Source organism: Phaseolus vulgaris, chromosome 5, assembly GCF_051622355.1.
Source record: "Phaseolus vulgaris cultivar YP4 chromosome 5, ASM5162235v1, whole genome shotgun sequence".
Taxonomy (NCBI): domain Eukaryota; kingdom Viridiplantae; phylum Streptophyta; class Magnoliopsida; order Fabales; family Fabaceae; genus Phaseolus; species Phaseolus vulgaris.
In genome coordinates, this window is record NC_143502.1 from 41476600 (window position 1) to 41491789 (window position 15190).

The 15190-nt window shown below is 33.2% G+C and overlaps 2 protein-coding genes and 1 pseudogene across 6 annotated transcripts; 1 reads left to right on the forward strand and 2 right to left on the reverse strand.

The window, feature by feature from the left end:
• LOC137834420 (uncharacterized) lies at positions 1 to 771 on the forward strand. The gene has a single exon (XM_068642476.2). The coding sequence runs from the start codon at positions 163 to 165 to the stop codon at positions 523 to 525; it is 363 nt and encodes a 120-aa protein (XP_068498577.2). The 5' UTR covers positions 1 to 162; the 3' UTR covers positions 526 to 771.
• A 3258-nt stretch (positions 772 to 4029) lies between these two features.
• On the reverse strand, positions 4030 to 5973 carry LOC137835828 (casein kinase 1-like protein 2; annotated as a pseudogene). Its single transcript, XR_016521248.1, has 7 exons — positions 5755 to 5973; positions 5632 to 5672; positions 5077 to 5146; positions 4803 to 4968; positions 4652 to 4742; positions 4484 to 4551; positions 4030 to 4291 (listed from the first exon to the last, which is right to left on the reverse strand). The product of XR_016521248.1 is annotated as a casein kinase 1-like protein 2 (transcript).
• Positions 5974 to 7419: 1446 nt separating this feature from the next.
• On the reverse strand, positions 7420 to 14538 carry LOC137835829 (putative phospholipid-transporting ATPase 4). Of its 4 annotated transcripts, none has more exons than XR_016520792.1 (11): positions 14253 to 14456; positions 11722 to 13670; positions 11442 to 11552; positions 10883 to 11159; positions 10710 to 10798; positions 10498 to 10582; positions 10199 to 10408; positions 9763 to 9880; positions 8809 to 8907; positions 8448 to 8639; positions 7420 to 8357 (listed from the first exon to the last, which is right to left on the reverse strand). XR_016520792.1 is itself a non-coding variant. In XM_068644537.2 (11 exons), the coding sequence occupies exons 2-11, from the start codon at positions 13536 to 13538 to the stop codon at positions 7692 to 7694; spliced, it is 3672 nt and encodes a 1223-aa protein (XP_068500638.2). In that variant the 5' UTR covers positions 13539 to 13670; positions 14253 to 14538; the 3' UTR covers positions 7420 to 7691. The 4 variants fall into 4 exon arrangements, 2 of the variants coding, with proteins under 2 accessions (XP_068500638.2, XP_068500639.2); XR_016520793.1 differs by having other exon boundaries at positions 14051 to 14272; XM_068644537.2 differs by having other exon boundaries at positions 9755 to 9880; positions 14253 to 14538.
• Positions 14539 to 15190: the final 652 nt, after the last annotated feature.

Here is a 15190-nt window from a genome sequence, read left to right on the forward strand (position 1 = left end):
ATATGAACTGTAATGTAAAAAGATCAACACTATAATACAGTCTAAAATAAAGTAACAGAAGCAATAAACTATGGCTAATACACAACTACAAAAAAGCAAAGCCAGAAACCCTTTTATCTGAACTTGTTCTTTCTTACTACTCTTGAGGGCATTGTGGTTGGCATGGTGATGGAGTTCAGATCCAAATCATGCAGAGATGAAAGGCTCCAGATTGAAAGCAACTGTGGAGGCAAGGTGGCCCCAACAAGCATGCAAGATCTGAGGTGTCACAGTGCTAATAATGGTTCTTCTGGTTATGTAAACCAGATAGGTAGCAGTGGTAAGGAGATGAAGGTGAAGAAGGGCAAAAGGGTAGCTGCTAAACCATCAAAAAGTTGGAGCTTTAGTGATCCTGAGTTGCAGAGGAAGAAGAGAGTTGCTGGCTATAAAATATATGCAGCAGAGGGCAAAATGAAAGGCTCTTTGAGAAAGAGTTTCAGGTGGATCAAGCATACATACACTCAAGCTCTCTATGGATGGTGGTGAATCATGTTTTCTTCTCTCATCTTCATCTTTTCTTTTCTGTAATCAGAGTTACTTTTTTTCTTGTCTCAGTAAATGTTTAAATTAAATCATCCTGTGATAGTAGTTCTGTTCTATCCTATTCCAACAAGATTGTGTTTCTGGTTAAGAAGTTTAACTCCCTTTTGTATGAAAATCCATTACTACTACTACTACTGAATTCCTTTGTTATCAGTTCAAATTTAAGATGAATCTACTGGGTTTGAATTAGATTTTGATTGGTCAATTTGTATTTTAATTATATCTGTCAAGAAGAAAATAAATGAAAGCTTTATGACAGAATCACTCTGTTTCTGTTCTGTTTCTAAATTCAAAGCAAGCAAAAGAGGGTAAGGAAGAAAATGATGCCCAAAGAAGAAGTTTTCTCCTTTATCCCTGCTAGTTAATCCTATTATTAAAGGTATTAATTGAGGGTTTTTTCAATTATGAGTTGTTTATTTTTATGGTGGTGAATAAGTTTATTTTATTGGGTTATGATTCTAGGATTTAATTATTGATTTTTTAGTTAAATATAGAAGGAATATGAAATATTTATCTGATATTTTTTTAGTTTAAAAAAAAATATTCATTCTCATATTCTTTAATTTTTTTTACTATTTTGTTTTGTTCATCTTTATTGTTGTCTTATTAATCTCTGTTCTATTTAGTATTTTGTTTTGTTCATCTTTGTTGTATCTCTTATTCATCTCTGTTTTATTTCATATTGATAGAATGATTCAACATTCACAAATATCATTAAACATTCCAAACTGCATTTACCAATCTTGCAGACCTCAATGACTTTGTGTATACAAATTTGGTTTGAAAATAAAGTTTCAAACAAAGTCACAAATCTTTTTCAATGCTTCATCAACCAACAATACAGAAAAATTTATTTTGTTTAATACTTTTTTGTCTCTATTAAAGAGAGAATAAAACACTTAAATGATGACTTTAGAAAAAACATAAGAACATAGGCTTGAAATATATGTATTCAGAGATAAAATAATTTATTGATATTTTTTCTATTATGGATTTAAGTTAATATCCACAGTTGATTTTCCATACCCAAATGGTTTAAATGTTGTCTTAATCAATTTGTTTTATCACATAATTTTTTAAATTATATTTTAAAAATAGTATTTATTAAGAGAGGCGAGTCAAATTAAGATTAATAAACTTTAATTTTTTTACAATTTTGTTTGACTTATTTCAAATTAATAACACCATAACCAAGTGTAATGACACAAAAGAAAATTTTGTTTCATTTAAATAAGGTTTTTCATTAAAAATCGTTGTATGGTTTAATGAATTGAAAAATCCACTAATTTCAATACTATAATTTATTATATTTATAAAGCTATACATAATTTTATAACGAAGATAACACCACATTCACATTATAATATAATTTTTTTTTACAAAAAATCATGTTTTCAGAGTATCTCATGCAGGAAATAACAATTACTTTAGGAAAATTTAGAACCAATATTTCTAAACCATATAGCAAAATTTATACATCACCTCATCAAAATAAAATTAGTAACTCTAATCTCAATTTTTTATGGGATAAATGGTCCCAAAATCATTAAAAAAATATATGATAAATTCTATTTGGAAACTTTATATCACCACATTTATATAATATTTTTTTAGGTCATCAATGCTAGCCTTTCAACAATATACACAAGTTAATACAATTGAAAGGAAATGACATGCATGCAGAATTACACAGGAAGCCATTATTCTTCTTAGAATTGTACATAAATTTCCAAAACCAATGATAATATTTTTACACTATCATTTCTTAAGCTCCCTTATAATAACCAATAATAATTTTTTAATATTAACTTAATATTAGCCGTACCGACAAACCTGTATATCTATATTTTTTTATTTTTTTATTTAAAAATTGAATAAACAATATTCTTATTCGCCCACTTTATATCTGAGTATAAATTTATAATTTATTTTAATAAATAGGAATACACATAAATTTTCTAATCTTTTAAATGCATCTATTATTATACATAAAAATACATAAATTTTTTAAGTGCAATTAATCATATATTATTATTCAAAAATAATAATTATATAATTACTAATTTTAAAAAATATATATAATTACCATGTTTATTGTGATCAAAACATAACAGTTATATAATTACTAATTCTTAAAAATATATATAACTACCATATTGATAGTGTTGCGATCAATATAATTTTTTATAATGAATTTTTTTTATTATAGTATAAAAAATAGGAATACGGTTTATAATAAATTAAAATATTATTAAAATCTTAATGTTAGTACGATAACTTGTTTTATTTTATTTTATTTTAAAATTTTAATACATTCGTATTTTATTTAATACTTTGTATCATAGAATTAAGATATTATATATAATATTTTATTAATACTAACTTGAGCTCTTTAAACCCCAATAAAAATACTAAATCTTAAACCAATGTCTTGACCTATTGAATAAATAATACATCAATGGCAAATTAATTTAGAGTCGCAATTTGATGTATTAATCATTATAGATATCAAAATTTGTTATGGCAGGCCATCATTGAGTCAAGTCCCATATAAATTAACAACTCATCAAATTTAAATTATTTATTATTTAATGCAATACAGACAATTTTTAAATGTAATTGTATGAATTATTACTAGTATAAAATAATTTATTGGCTAAAATATCGATATAAAAAATGGAAAAATATATGTGTAAATTAATTAAGCACTGAAGTTTTGTTTTAGAACAAAATAATATTAATATTTCCCTAATTTTTATAGTGGTATAAACAGAAGTAAAAAGTAAAATTCGTTTAAGTAAAAAGTTACGTGTTTAATATCTCTAAATTTAAAAATATTAAATATATTTTACACTATTAGAATCAGTTATAAATATAGATTGGATAGCTTTAATGTGTACCTTAATGAAACTTTCTTGCCCAATAATCGACATTTTCTCAACGAAATAAGACCTATTTGTTTAAAAATGACAATTAATTCTGGCGATTTCAATGAAGAATACATGAATATAAAATATGTGATTAATTAAATTATTCCTCTCAATCACATTCAATAATTCAAAAAAATCTCATCAAAATTAGAACTACAGATCTCTAAACTAATGGAAGATGAATGGACCCACAAAATCACGTTTAGAAAGACATATCTTGGTTACGAATTGCCCAAATAAATTGCAGCAAAAGCTGCTTTAGCCTATTTCTTTTCTTCCAACCAAACACACCATTAGCAGTACCTCTTTTGCACATGAAAAGAGGTCGCTCCCTGAAATTTGTAGTATTGTAGCACCGTTTAACGCAGTTGGTAGCTAATGAAATTTCCCACTTGAATGTTAATAAACATGATAAAAAAGACATGAGAATTTACTAAAAAATATAAAAGAGGAGAATTTACTAAATTTCCCACTTGATTGTCTGTGTAAACTCTATATTATCACTTGCACCTTTCAATTTTCATATAAGCAACTATCAGTTAACTTGTTCAGTTAATCATAGAACTTTGAATAGCAGGTACATTAAAATTTTCAAGCAATTCCATATCACACATTCACATTTGGTAGTTAACAGATGTATCAATATTATTCTACTACTACTCAGAGGTCTAGTGAAAATAAACTAGCTTCATATTTGCCGCAATTAGAATACTTCACAGCTGCATAAAGTAACAAACCAGAGGCACCACCTACTTCCCCCACCACACACCACTGTGCTGCTGAATAAAAAGCAACAACTCTTTTATTAGGAAACCACTCTAAAAAGTCAGTGTCCTTAAATAACGATATAACATTTTCAGATATTGGATTTGCCATATTCAGTTTACCACTATCCTAATTCTTAAAAAAAATAGTTTTAGCTTTGCTACAAGCACACAAAATAAAAAAAAAATGAAAAAGAAACAACATACCTGTAAGGAATATGTCGATGGGTGAAGTCTCTGTATTTCTTAGCAAGACCAAAGTCAATGGCATAAACCTATAAAAGAGGTCAACTTTATTAGGATGCATCCAAGTTCAAGAGATGACAGAAAGGGACAAAAATAAAATGATTACAAAAGCAAGCATCAAACTAATACCTGATTTGCATGCCTCCCTAAACCCATTAGGAAGTTGTTTGGCTTGATGTCCCTATGTAAAAATGATTTGGAATGAATAAACTTGATTTATCTGTATGAGATTGCCCCATTTAAAACAAAATGTAAACGTAAATTAGAAGAGTATCTACACAATACAAGACAGCCCACCATCTGATCAGCAAGCATGAGAACAGTTTTGAGGGACAATTTCCGGGTACAGAAATTGAATAAATCCTCAAGACTAGGGCCCAGTAAATCCATTACAAGGACATTGTAGTCTCCTTCAACACCAAACCATCTCACGCTTGGGATCCCAGCTGTCAAATAAAAATAGTGAACCAAAAACATTTAAGCTGAGTAATACAGATTCCACACAGTAAGCAAAGAGATAGGAAGGATAGAAATTTAGTAAGAAAGGACATTACTTCCTCCTTCCAGCCTTTTATATAACTTTGATTCTAACAACAATTGAGGATGCTTGGTTTTGACATTTTCCTGAATCAAAAGGCAAAGAGAAATGGAAAAAGAAACATTTCTTAAAACATATCTCTAATCCTCAACAGTCAACACAGTTCTTTAAAAAGTCAACTATCATCGATGCCATTAATGACAGAGGATAAGCTGCACCAAGTATATGCACAAGGGACAAATTCATCAAGAAACAGACTTACGGCACACCTTTTGCACTATTAATTCCTCTATAAAAATTAAATCAATTAAAACATCGTCCAACACTACATTGTTTATCACACGCTCCCATGAAGCACATTCGCTAAAACTTAACAACACCTCCACGAGACTTCATAATATATATATACAACTCTTTACAATTTCCCAACAAAAGATGATAAACAACGGACCACACACACCTAAAAGAAGTAGAGTAACATTTACCAATTCATGCAAATTGTGTTTCGGATTAACAAACATGAAAAGCAGAGGTCAACAATTTCTGAATTGGAGTAAGTCACAGTACTCACGAGCTTAATTGCAACCTCTTCATCTGTCTCGATATTCACACCTGAAAGAAAAACAAAATTAAAATAAAAAATAAACGAAAGTAAATAAGCATAAATTAAAAGCGTGGAAGAAAGAGAAGAAACCAAGATAAATCTCGGCGAAGGATCCGCTACCAATCTTGCGGCCAAGACGGTACTTGTTTCCAATCCGAGGTTCCATTGGATGAGAGCGAAACCCTAGGCTGAGGAATTAAACCCTATAAATTGATAACTGAGAAAGGAAGGAGGTTGAAGTAGCAGAGAAATTGAAGTGGAAAGGAAGAGGATATAAATGCGAAATAAGGAAAAAGTGAGGATAAAATTGGAAAGAAGACTTTCCCTCTCTCTCTAGGGTAGAGAGAGAGAGAGAGAGAGAGTTGTTATGCCTATGCTCTCTTCTTCTCCTTGCGCTTTTCATCCAAACAAACGGATTTTCTTTATGTGTTTTTCAGGAGCATGCAGAAAGCAGCAACTGTCTGCTACTGTGGTTTTTTCTTCTTCTAACAAAATTTAAGTATTTTTCATCCTTTTTTCCCTTTCATATATAATAATTATATTTAAATTAAGTGTAGGGATAGCAAAAGGAAAAATAAAAACAATTAGGGTATAATTCAGAAATAAAAACCACTAAAATAGATTTACATTTTAACAAACTTTTTTTATTAAACCAATTTATGAAATAGTCAAATTAGATTATATAAAATACTTGAGTTTTTTTTTATCATTGTGTTGGTAATGAGAAATTTTTGCTAGATTTATTAATGACTTGATTTTTATAATTTTGATTAATTATTTTTAATAGAAAACATTCTCACAGTCAGTTTTTTTTTTATTGTCAAATAACTTGTTAAACACACTCCCAAACCCTTCATATTCGGCTTAAATTAAGAGAGTATATTTAAAAAATATTATTATTTTCATATTTTTTACACAAAATTTAAGAAATTTTGTTACAGACAACACTTAAATCTATATTTTTTTCTTATAAAGGTTATTTTACCACTTAGATCGAGATTGTATATTGATATTTTAATGATTTCATTTAAATTTATTGATGATAAAAAAGGCTTTTGTATTATTGTTTAATTATAAATTATATATATTTGTGCAATAATTATTTTAAAATTATATTTAATTAGCTAATAATAGAATTTTGTAGTGACAGTAAATGAAAAGAAGGTCATACTCTAATGTGAGCAGAATAAGAAAAATAATTTGATAAGTATAAAGCAAAAGAAGATATTTTGATGTAATTTTTTTGTTGTGAGTGGAAGATCTGGATAGCCATAGTTGTCAAGTACAGATAGATCAGTGCTGCCATATCAAAAATAGTCCTGACAGGTGACAGATACAAAAGAGAAAATTGTACGAGAATTTGTACTCATGTGGCAACAATATTATAACCATTTTTGTCCTCTTTTCTTTTTAGACTCCATTTCCATCCACTTGGGGATGAGTACACTTAACTTTCTTTTTCTGTCACTTTTTAATTTCAGATTTCTAATCTTTCTCGTAGCTTCTATTTCTATACAAGTGCTTTAATAGAGTTTTAAATATCAGTCAGCAAAAAGTTCAACAGTTTTTACTAGCAGAAGATAATTTTGAACTACTGATCAAGTTAATTGCGAGTCACTGAATGTGATTAAGATGAGTAAATAAAATTAATGTGAACATTTTTTCAATGAAAGAAATGGCGTTTTTCATAAAAAAAAATGCAATGATATAGTTTTTTAACTTCGAAACAAGCTATACTGTCAGAGAAAACATAAATTGTAAAACTGTTTAACACTACTTGGCTGCTTTCATTTCTTCAGCATCACTTGAAATACACTTTCGATCATTCAGAACTTACTAGCTTGGTGAGCTCTTCTACTTAAATATGTTACATACAACAGCTCCCATGCTTTTTTTCTTAATGCATGGGGCTTTAATTCACCCCCACACTTAAGCACGAAAAGAATTTAAATGAGACTAGAGCTAAAAAAAATTAAAAAATGCAACTCCTAAAACCATTGGAAACTAATAGATTGTGTTTTTAATTGTCATGATGGGGACAAAGACCCCACTGAAGACTGCTGCTTTTTCTGCAACTTACCTCTAAAATGCCTAATCTTTGCTTCCACTCTTGCCGTGAATCCAATCTTCGTTTCGTGCCTTGCTTTAGACCGCTCCCTCGTCCACATGTGTTGATCTTCAATGTCCTTCTTGTAGTACTTGATTTCTTGGATAATGTGATGATCCATGGGGTGAAAACATCTTTGGAAGGATATGTGGGCGAGATAAGGAAGAACGCATGTGATTGTTACTAATAGGGTTGTTGTCCAATAAATAGGAGCAGGAGCAAGAACCTCCACCAATATTTTGTAGGCATTCTTGCAATATTTTGGTGGAAGCATGCCATATAACAAGAGAAACAGGTACCAAGTGGTTATGCTGCCCCACACAAAGAGGTGTTGAATCCATGTGAAATGGCTCATTGTCAGTGCAATCTGGCAATTGACAGCCCATATGATGCAAGTGAACATCGTGGTACCAACAGCAGCCATGTCTGCGATCTGGCCATTGACACGGAATGCTTGGTCATAGAAGATGATAATGACAAGGAAGAAGATGACGAGGGAGGAATAAAGACCATTCCCCATCCATCCCAAGATTCTATACCAGTCAAAGAACAAGTTTTTGGGTCCTTGCTGATACAGTGCAGGAAACTGCAACGAGCGATGGCACATCAAAGGTTAGATTTATCCAAACACGGACACAAATACAGACTACATTGACGGCGTTTCAACAGAACAAACCTGTAAGCAAACTTCTGATGGAACATCTTGTTCAAAAACTCCAAGAGAAATGACAGGCAATGATGTAAGAACAACATTGAACAATATCATGTACCAGTCATCATAAATCGATTGTCCAGAGAAGCCCGCAAAGGCCTCAAAGTAGAAAATGGTGAGGCCAAATGCTATATTTTTGTAGAAGAAATAACATATCTGGTATACATAACAAATTACTTTAGAAAGGAAATATACATAACAGAAACAAAATGCAAAAGATATTACATTTATTTCTATCCATGCACAGGATAACAGTGAACATGACACCAAAGACATTGAAGACATGAGAATAATGATCAAGATTCAAGATAAAAATATCAATTACCATTTGTGCAATTCTCTTGTAACACCAGTGTCCATGGACTACCAGAAGCCGCTCCAAAAACCGGAATTGGGCAATAGAAAAGTCACTGGCCATTACTGCCTGAAAAGAATTTGAAAGCTTGAGTTCCACAACTTCAACAAAATGGTACATGCTTCCAAACAGAAAAGGTACACATCTGTTTTTTCTTTATCCTAAGTACTATAGAACGAGTGTTCTAGGCCAATTGTAGATTTTAACCAAATTATTCTTCACAATTGATGACGTAACATTGTAAATATGAACTGTGATCAGCAAGTTCATCATTTTGCATTATTTCACATGAATGGAAGCACACAAATTTGTTAATTTAAATGTTGATCAGCTGACAATTTGGATATAGCCCATATTCATATTTCATAGCAAAAACTACAAGTTAGACCAAATAATCGAGTAGAAATTTTACAAATAAATATTAATTTTATTAACTATTACGCAGAATGCATTGTTAACATTCAGGGAACGGGCAGCTGATAGGATGGAAATAGTGTTGAGCACAATGAAAACTTTTGCTCTTCAATATATCATCAGAAATATGTAAATTCAGACTGGATGTTCCTCATGTGGTAGTTTTTAATAAAACAAGGAAGCTAGATAGATTCCATGCAAAGCAAGAAGCTTCGGCCTTGGTCAGCGCTAATGACAATAAAGTTATTGAAAAGGCTTGACAAAAAACTTCTCCTGAGTCCAAATTGAAGAACGAAGTCTAAAACACAAACATGACAGGCTCCCAACATTCCTAACCTCAGTCATTTTTTAAAATACTAAAGGTATACAAAACCAAAATTTGATTTGTATTGTGAAAATGAATAATCATATAGTGTTGAGACATGAAAAGGTATGTTAGAATACATCATGTGCAGATATAATTTAGCGTGCATAATTATGCGTAAAAGAGATGGACACTGACCTGCATACCTTCAACCCCACTGATTCCAACACCAATGTCAGCTTCTTGAATCATGCCAACATCATTTGCACCATCACCTATGGCTAAAGTGGTCTTCCCAGTTCCTTCTTTCACTAGCCTTGTAACCTGACTCCAAAGGAATAAGGGAGTAAGACACAACAAAGCAGTACACATTTTATATATACTCATACACTTGATAACGAGATAGAGATTAAATTAAGTTCGATCAAATCTACCTGCAGAGGCATTTATATAAAAATAATTCACAACAGAACTCCATAACCAATCTTTTAACCTCAACATAGAGCTACACATGTAGTTGTCAATGTTTCTCACTCCAATTATTGCTAGTAGCATCATTAATAGTGATCCTTTATTGAGATGCAGTATAAACTATTACAGTAGATCTCACAATGGAACCAATGAAAAAGGAAAAGTTCTTACCAATGCTTTTTGCTTTGGAGACACACGACAACAAATAACAGATGCACAACCAACAGCCAGTCCCAAAAATTGGAGTTTGACATCATCTTCTAAAGCATATGTTAGAGTTTTCCCATCGATAATTAATGCAAATGCAGCATGTGGATCCTTGTCCAGCTTTATCATTTGCGAGGCATTGGTGATTTGATTCAAGATGTTTCCTTTGATGACCTGTGGGGTTACAAGAGCCAAGCCTAATATCAGATGAAACTCATGTCTATTAGTGAATTTTGTCTACTTTATCTCAATGAAAAAACTACCTCTTTCGCATCATAAGTCGCAGAATCTGAATTCATTGTGATACAGATTTGCCTCATGCCCTGTCGAAGCAAACTACAAGCAAATCTGCAGAGAACAGAAACAGAAGTTTCACAAAATTCAATTACAGAGACATTTTCAAGTAACTCGACAAATAAATTTAGAACAAAAATGAAATGGTGTTATGTGGTTAAATAATTTGCAGAAGACAGACCCAATGTTGATTGCAGTTTCCATCTTATCCCCGGTCAATACCCAGATCTTTAGACCAGCTTGAGCAAGTTTGTCAATGCATTGAGGCACCTGAGGAGAACAAAATGTTGGAGATATGGTAGAGGCAGAGAGCGAAGCAGGAAGATATGACCATATAAATAATGATAAACCTACCCCTTTCTGTAGTTTATCCTCCACAGCAGTAGCGCCAATAAGTATCAACTCCCTTTCCATAACATCTGAAACCTGATCAAGCATTGCCTCTCTGTCAGGCCCAACAGCTGTTTTGGCCTTCTGAAACTCCTTATTCCAATCAGAGTACTCTTGGTCATCAAGCTCTCTATAGGCCACGGCTAGTGTTCTCAAACCAGCTTCTCCATATTCATTCAAATGTCTAGTAGTAGCGTCCAAATACATTTTTCCATTCTTAGACAGTCTATCAAATATGATACTGCACAATCAAGCAAAAAAATAACGGATGTCAAAGTTTACTGTGGGACATTAAAAGTGTCTATAGTAAGACAGCATACACGTGTATTTTCACAACAAACTTTCTCTGGAAGAAGGGAATTGCTGTGATTATATACTATGCTGGTAGAATACAAACTCCATCATGAAGAGGATTTTAATTATTCCATTGTTGAAACTGATAGAAGGTCCTACTTGATCATTAACACCATCCATTCAGCTGAGCTGACAATATTAAAGACAAAAATTACACTAATATGCTAACCTGTCAGCTCCTTTGCAAAAAAGAATGATGTTTCCCTCCTCGTCTCGTGCAATCACTGACATGCGCTTTCTTTTGCTTGTAAAATCCAGCAGATTCAAAATTTTATATTCTCTGTATAACTCAACCAAAACACAAAAATAAATAAGCATACAAATAAAAAGTAAGAATTATGGCATCAAAAAGGAAATCATTCAAAAGCAAATGTCAGAACACCCCCCTTCTCACAAAAAAATAGGAAAAGGATAAGCATGGTAGACTTTGTTGTGAAGGATCATCTCACCTTTGAACCACTTGTCCTGAGGCAGCAAATCTTTCACGAATGACAACACTTGATTGAGTTCTCCTATAAAATTCAAAACCAAATTCTCTAGCTGCTACTAGAAAAGCCCCTTCATCAGGTGACTCGGCCTCATAGGTACAATTGTCAGTCTCCTCATTTAGTTCAGGGATGGCAGTATGGCAAATTGCTAATATCCGGAAAAACATCAAAAGGACATCCGCATTGGGTTCTTTCATCCAGTTACCATTCATAAGGCGATCATCTTCAAAACCAAATCCCTTTATGGAAGTCCTTCGATCTTCATCACCTTTGGAATTAACAACAGTCCCCAGTTCAGATTCTACATCTTCAGTGATATTTTCCCATGGCCCTTTAGTCTCCTTACGCATGGGGAAATTAGACATATCCAAGTCCGGCTCCTCAAGATCACAAGCCATTTGCTTTGCTGCAGCAAGTTCAACCTCACTGGAACGAACACCATATGCGGTACCGGCAATGGAGCATTTCAAAAAGTCCATCTGGTTGCAAGTTAAAGTGCCAGTTTTATCAGAGAGGATGGTGTCTACCTGACCCAACTCTTCATTCAAATTTGATGTCCGTGCATTAGCTGGAGTTCCAGTCTCATCATCATACATTTGAATATCTTGGTCAATGAAGGTTGCCTGTAACACCTTCACAACCTCAATAGAAACATAAAGCGAGATAGGAATCAAATATCCATAGAGAATGAGCGCTGTAATCAGATGGCTCATCCCAGCCAATCCAATTTTCCCAGGATCAAACTGGTATTCAATATTGTCAGGCCGTAAATACCACCACGATGGGGCTTGGTATTTGGTCTTTGCAACAAATCCTATCGAACTAATAAAAGATATCAATATAAGGACAGTGAAAAGAGTATATATGATATAATCCATCTTCTTTTCTATTGTGCTTCTTTTTGAAGGGGATTTTGTAGAATTCTGCATGACTTTGCTGTCGTGTCCAGAGAAAATGACCACTCCATAAACATGATCAGTGTTTCTAAGCTTCGAATCTCTGAGGAGAATTTGACTAGGATCAAGAGGATAAACCTGATTTTCGTACTCAAAGTTCCCAATAAAAGTATAAAGATTGGGATTTGGATCTTCACAATATATTGTTCCACATAAATCCTTAAAAGCCTTATCGTTATCCAGAGACAAGGTAGACTCCAAAGATCTCTTCACCTTCAAGTTGGTCTCCCCATCTAAATTCATTGTCTCCACATAGCATATTCCATCCTCGTAACTTGACGCCAAGAGAAGCAGGTCGGCTGGAAAAAATTGATCCTTTTCTACTTTTACCACATCCCCAACCACAATCTTCTGCCACGATCTTAGGCCAAAAGTGCCATTGCCTATATGGAGAGTAACTTTCCGTCGATTAACTTTGACATCCTGAAGGAACCTGCGAAAATCCTCCATTGCCTCCTTCACCATACTAAGTCCCACAACAAACGCCAGAGGAGCAATCATGCTCAGTGGGCTGAAAGGTGAAATTGGAGAAGCCGAAAGGCAAGCGGCCAAAAGAAAGTATATGTTAGCAACCCTCCGAAACTGTTCAAACAATGCCTTAGGCATGAAGGTGATGACATTGTACTTGGTGGTTGATATATCATTCTTGCAGTAAAATAGAGAATTTTTTTCATGGAGCTGAGGCTGGTTGCAGAAGACTGTTCGCGAGTAGCCAGGACCTTGAAGTGGATGAGGCACCTCCTCAGTGGTAGTTGGGTTCAGGCAACCAAATGTGTAAAGATGGCTCCGACGGAGCCTCGACCTGATCCTCCCCCGTGCCATTCTACCCAGATTTCAGCTCAAAGGTAGTTTATAGCTGCACATCACCACCAAAAAGCAAAACCTAAATTTGCTTCTAGCCTCCGGGGACCAGTTAAACCTCCCCCCTTATCCCCAATTTTGTTTTTCTGAAACCTGACAAAATATATACACAAAACAAAGCCATCAACCACTGCACACAAACGTGATGATAATTAGATAAATATCAAGCAACCTAAAAGACAGCTACCAATTGACCAAAACAACCCAAAAAAAACCTAAATTGATGCGCGAAACGTAGAAACACGAAATCGAAACAAAAGAGCAAACATTAAAACCCCTCAAGCGTTCACACATCAGAAATTTAAAAAAAAAATCCGAAAGTTAAAAAAAAAAACAAAGCCGAAGAGAGATCTTGTGACGGTTCAGTGAGGTCTGAGAAATTGGCTGAACCAAAAATCGAGAAGCTAATGCAAACGCGCCAATCCCAAGAATTGACAACAAGTGAAAGGAAGGTTGCGAAACGAAGGTCTTACCAGGATCACTATTCATTTGAAATTTCCGCTTTGCGGAACAAAAAGAGGAGAGAAGAAAGAAACATTGAGCTAGAGAGAAAGATCAGATAGGAACAAAAACCTCGAAATTGAGAAGGAAATAATGAATTGACAAAAAAACAAAATAGACGAAGATTTCGAAGAAACTGCATTCCGCACAAAAAAACACGTTTGGAAAACGCACCATTGAATAGTAGCGTCTCCATAGAGCGGTAGACGGCAGAGGCTGAAACAGAACAGAACAGAACAGAACAAAACAATGACAGCAACAGATAGTTAGAAAGATAGATAGAAGCTGGTTATTGTGATTATGTGTGTTGAAGGTTCTCAGAAGAGTGATTGCATTGCTATTACTTTTCACCCATGAGAGAGAAACTGAGAAGAAGGTACCAATTTAATGAAAACTTTAGGATAAAATAAATACAATAAAGAGAACTACTACTACTATAGTACTACTATAAATTAAAATTAAATAAATAATAAATATATTATATTATATTACCCTTTGAGAAGAAGAAACTGGAGAGTGAGAGAGAAAGAGCGTGTCACTGTGTCCCTTTCCTTCCTCACAAGTCCAAACAAATTTCTGGGCCAATCTATCTATTTTTTTTTCTTTTTCATAATTTCACACCTTCCACTTTCATAAATAAAAAATAAATTATATAATATATATATATATATATTATTTTTCTTATTTTCTGGAAGGATCAACACGGTTTCTTGCGTGGAACATGGGTTTCTTTGGTCGTGAAATGCCAAATGGCGTAATAATAGTAATAAACCTGTTTTTGAGTAATACGGGAGATTAAATTAAATAGTGAATTAAGGAAAATACGACGTGGAGCCCACTTTCCGACGTGGCAGGTCTTATATCGGATTCAGAGGTACCTAATAATGGGTTTGTCAGTAACAGGGTATAGGATTTTTGGGCTTCCATTTGTGGGCCCTACATGCCACGTGGATGAAAGTGGTTGGCTTTGAAAAAGTAGGTAGGGCTACTACACTAAACGTGAGCCTAAATTTATTTATTTTTATCTAATATAGGACAAACACACGTTAAAAGTGTCAACTTAAACTCTCTTAGGTCATAGCTACCATTTTCATATATGAATAACTTTTCAT

What these genes read in the sequence shown, in the direction of transcription:
- LOC137834420 (XM_068642476.2), top strand. Translation starts at nt 163, where the DNA reads ATGGTGATGGAGTTCAGATCCAAATCATGCAGAGATGAAAGGCTCCAG.
- LOC137835829 (XM_068644537.2), bottom strand. Translation starts at nt 13,538, where the DNA reads ATGGCACGGGGGAGGATCAGGTCGAGGCTCCGTCGGAGCCATCTTTAC. An exon ending in CGACTTATGATGCGAAAGAG is followed by an intron (nt 10,409 to 10,497) that starts GTAGTTTTTTCA and finishes GTAACCCCACAG; the next exon opens with GTCATCAAAGGAAACATCTT. An exon ending in CTCCAAAGCAAAAAGCATTG is followed by an intron (nt 9,881 to 10,198) that starts GTAAGAACTTTT and finishes CTTTGGAGTCAG; the next exon opens with GTTACAAGGCTAGTGAAAGA.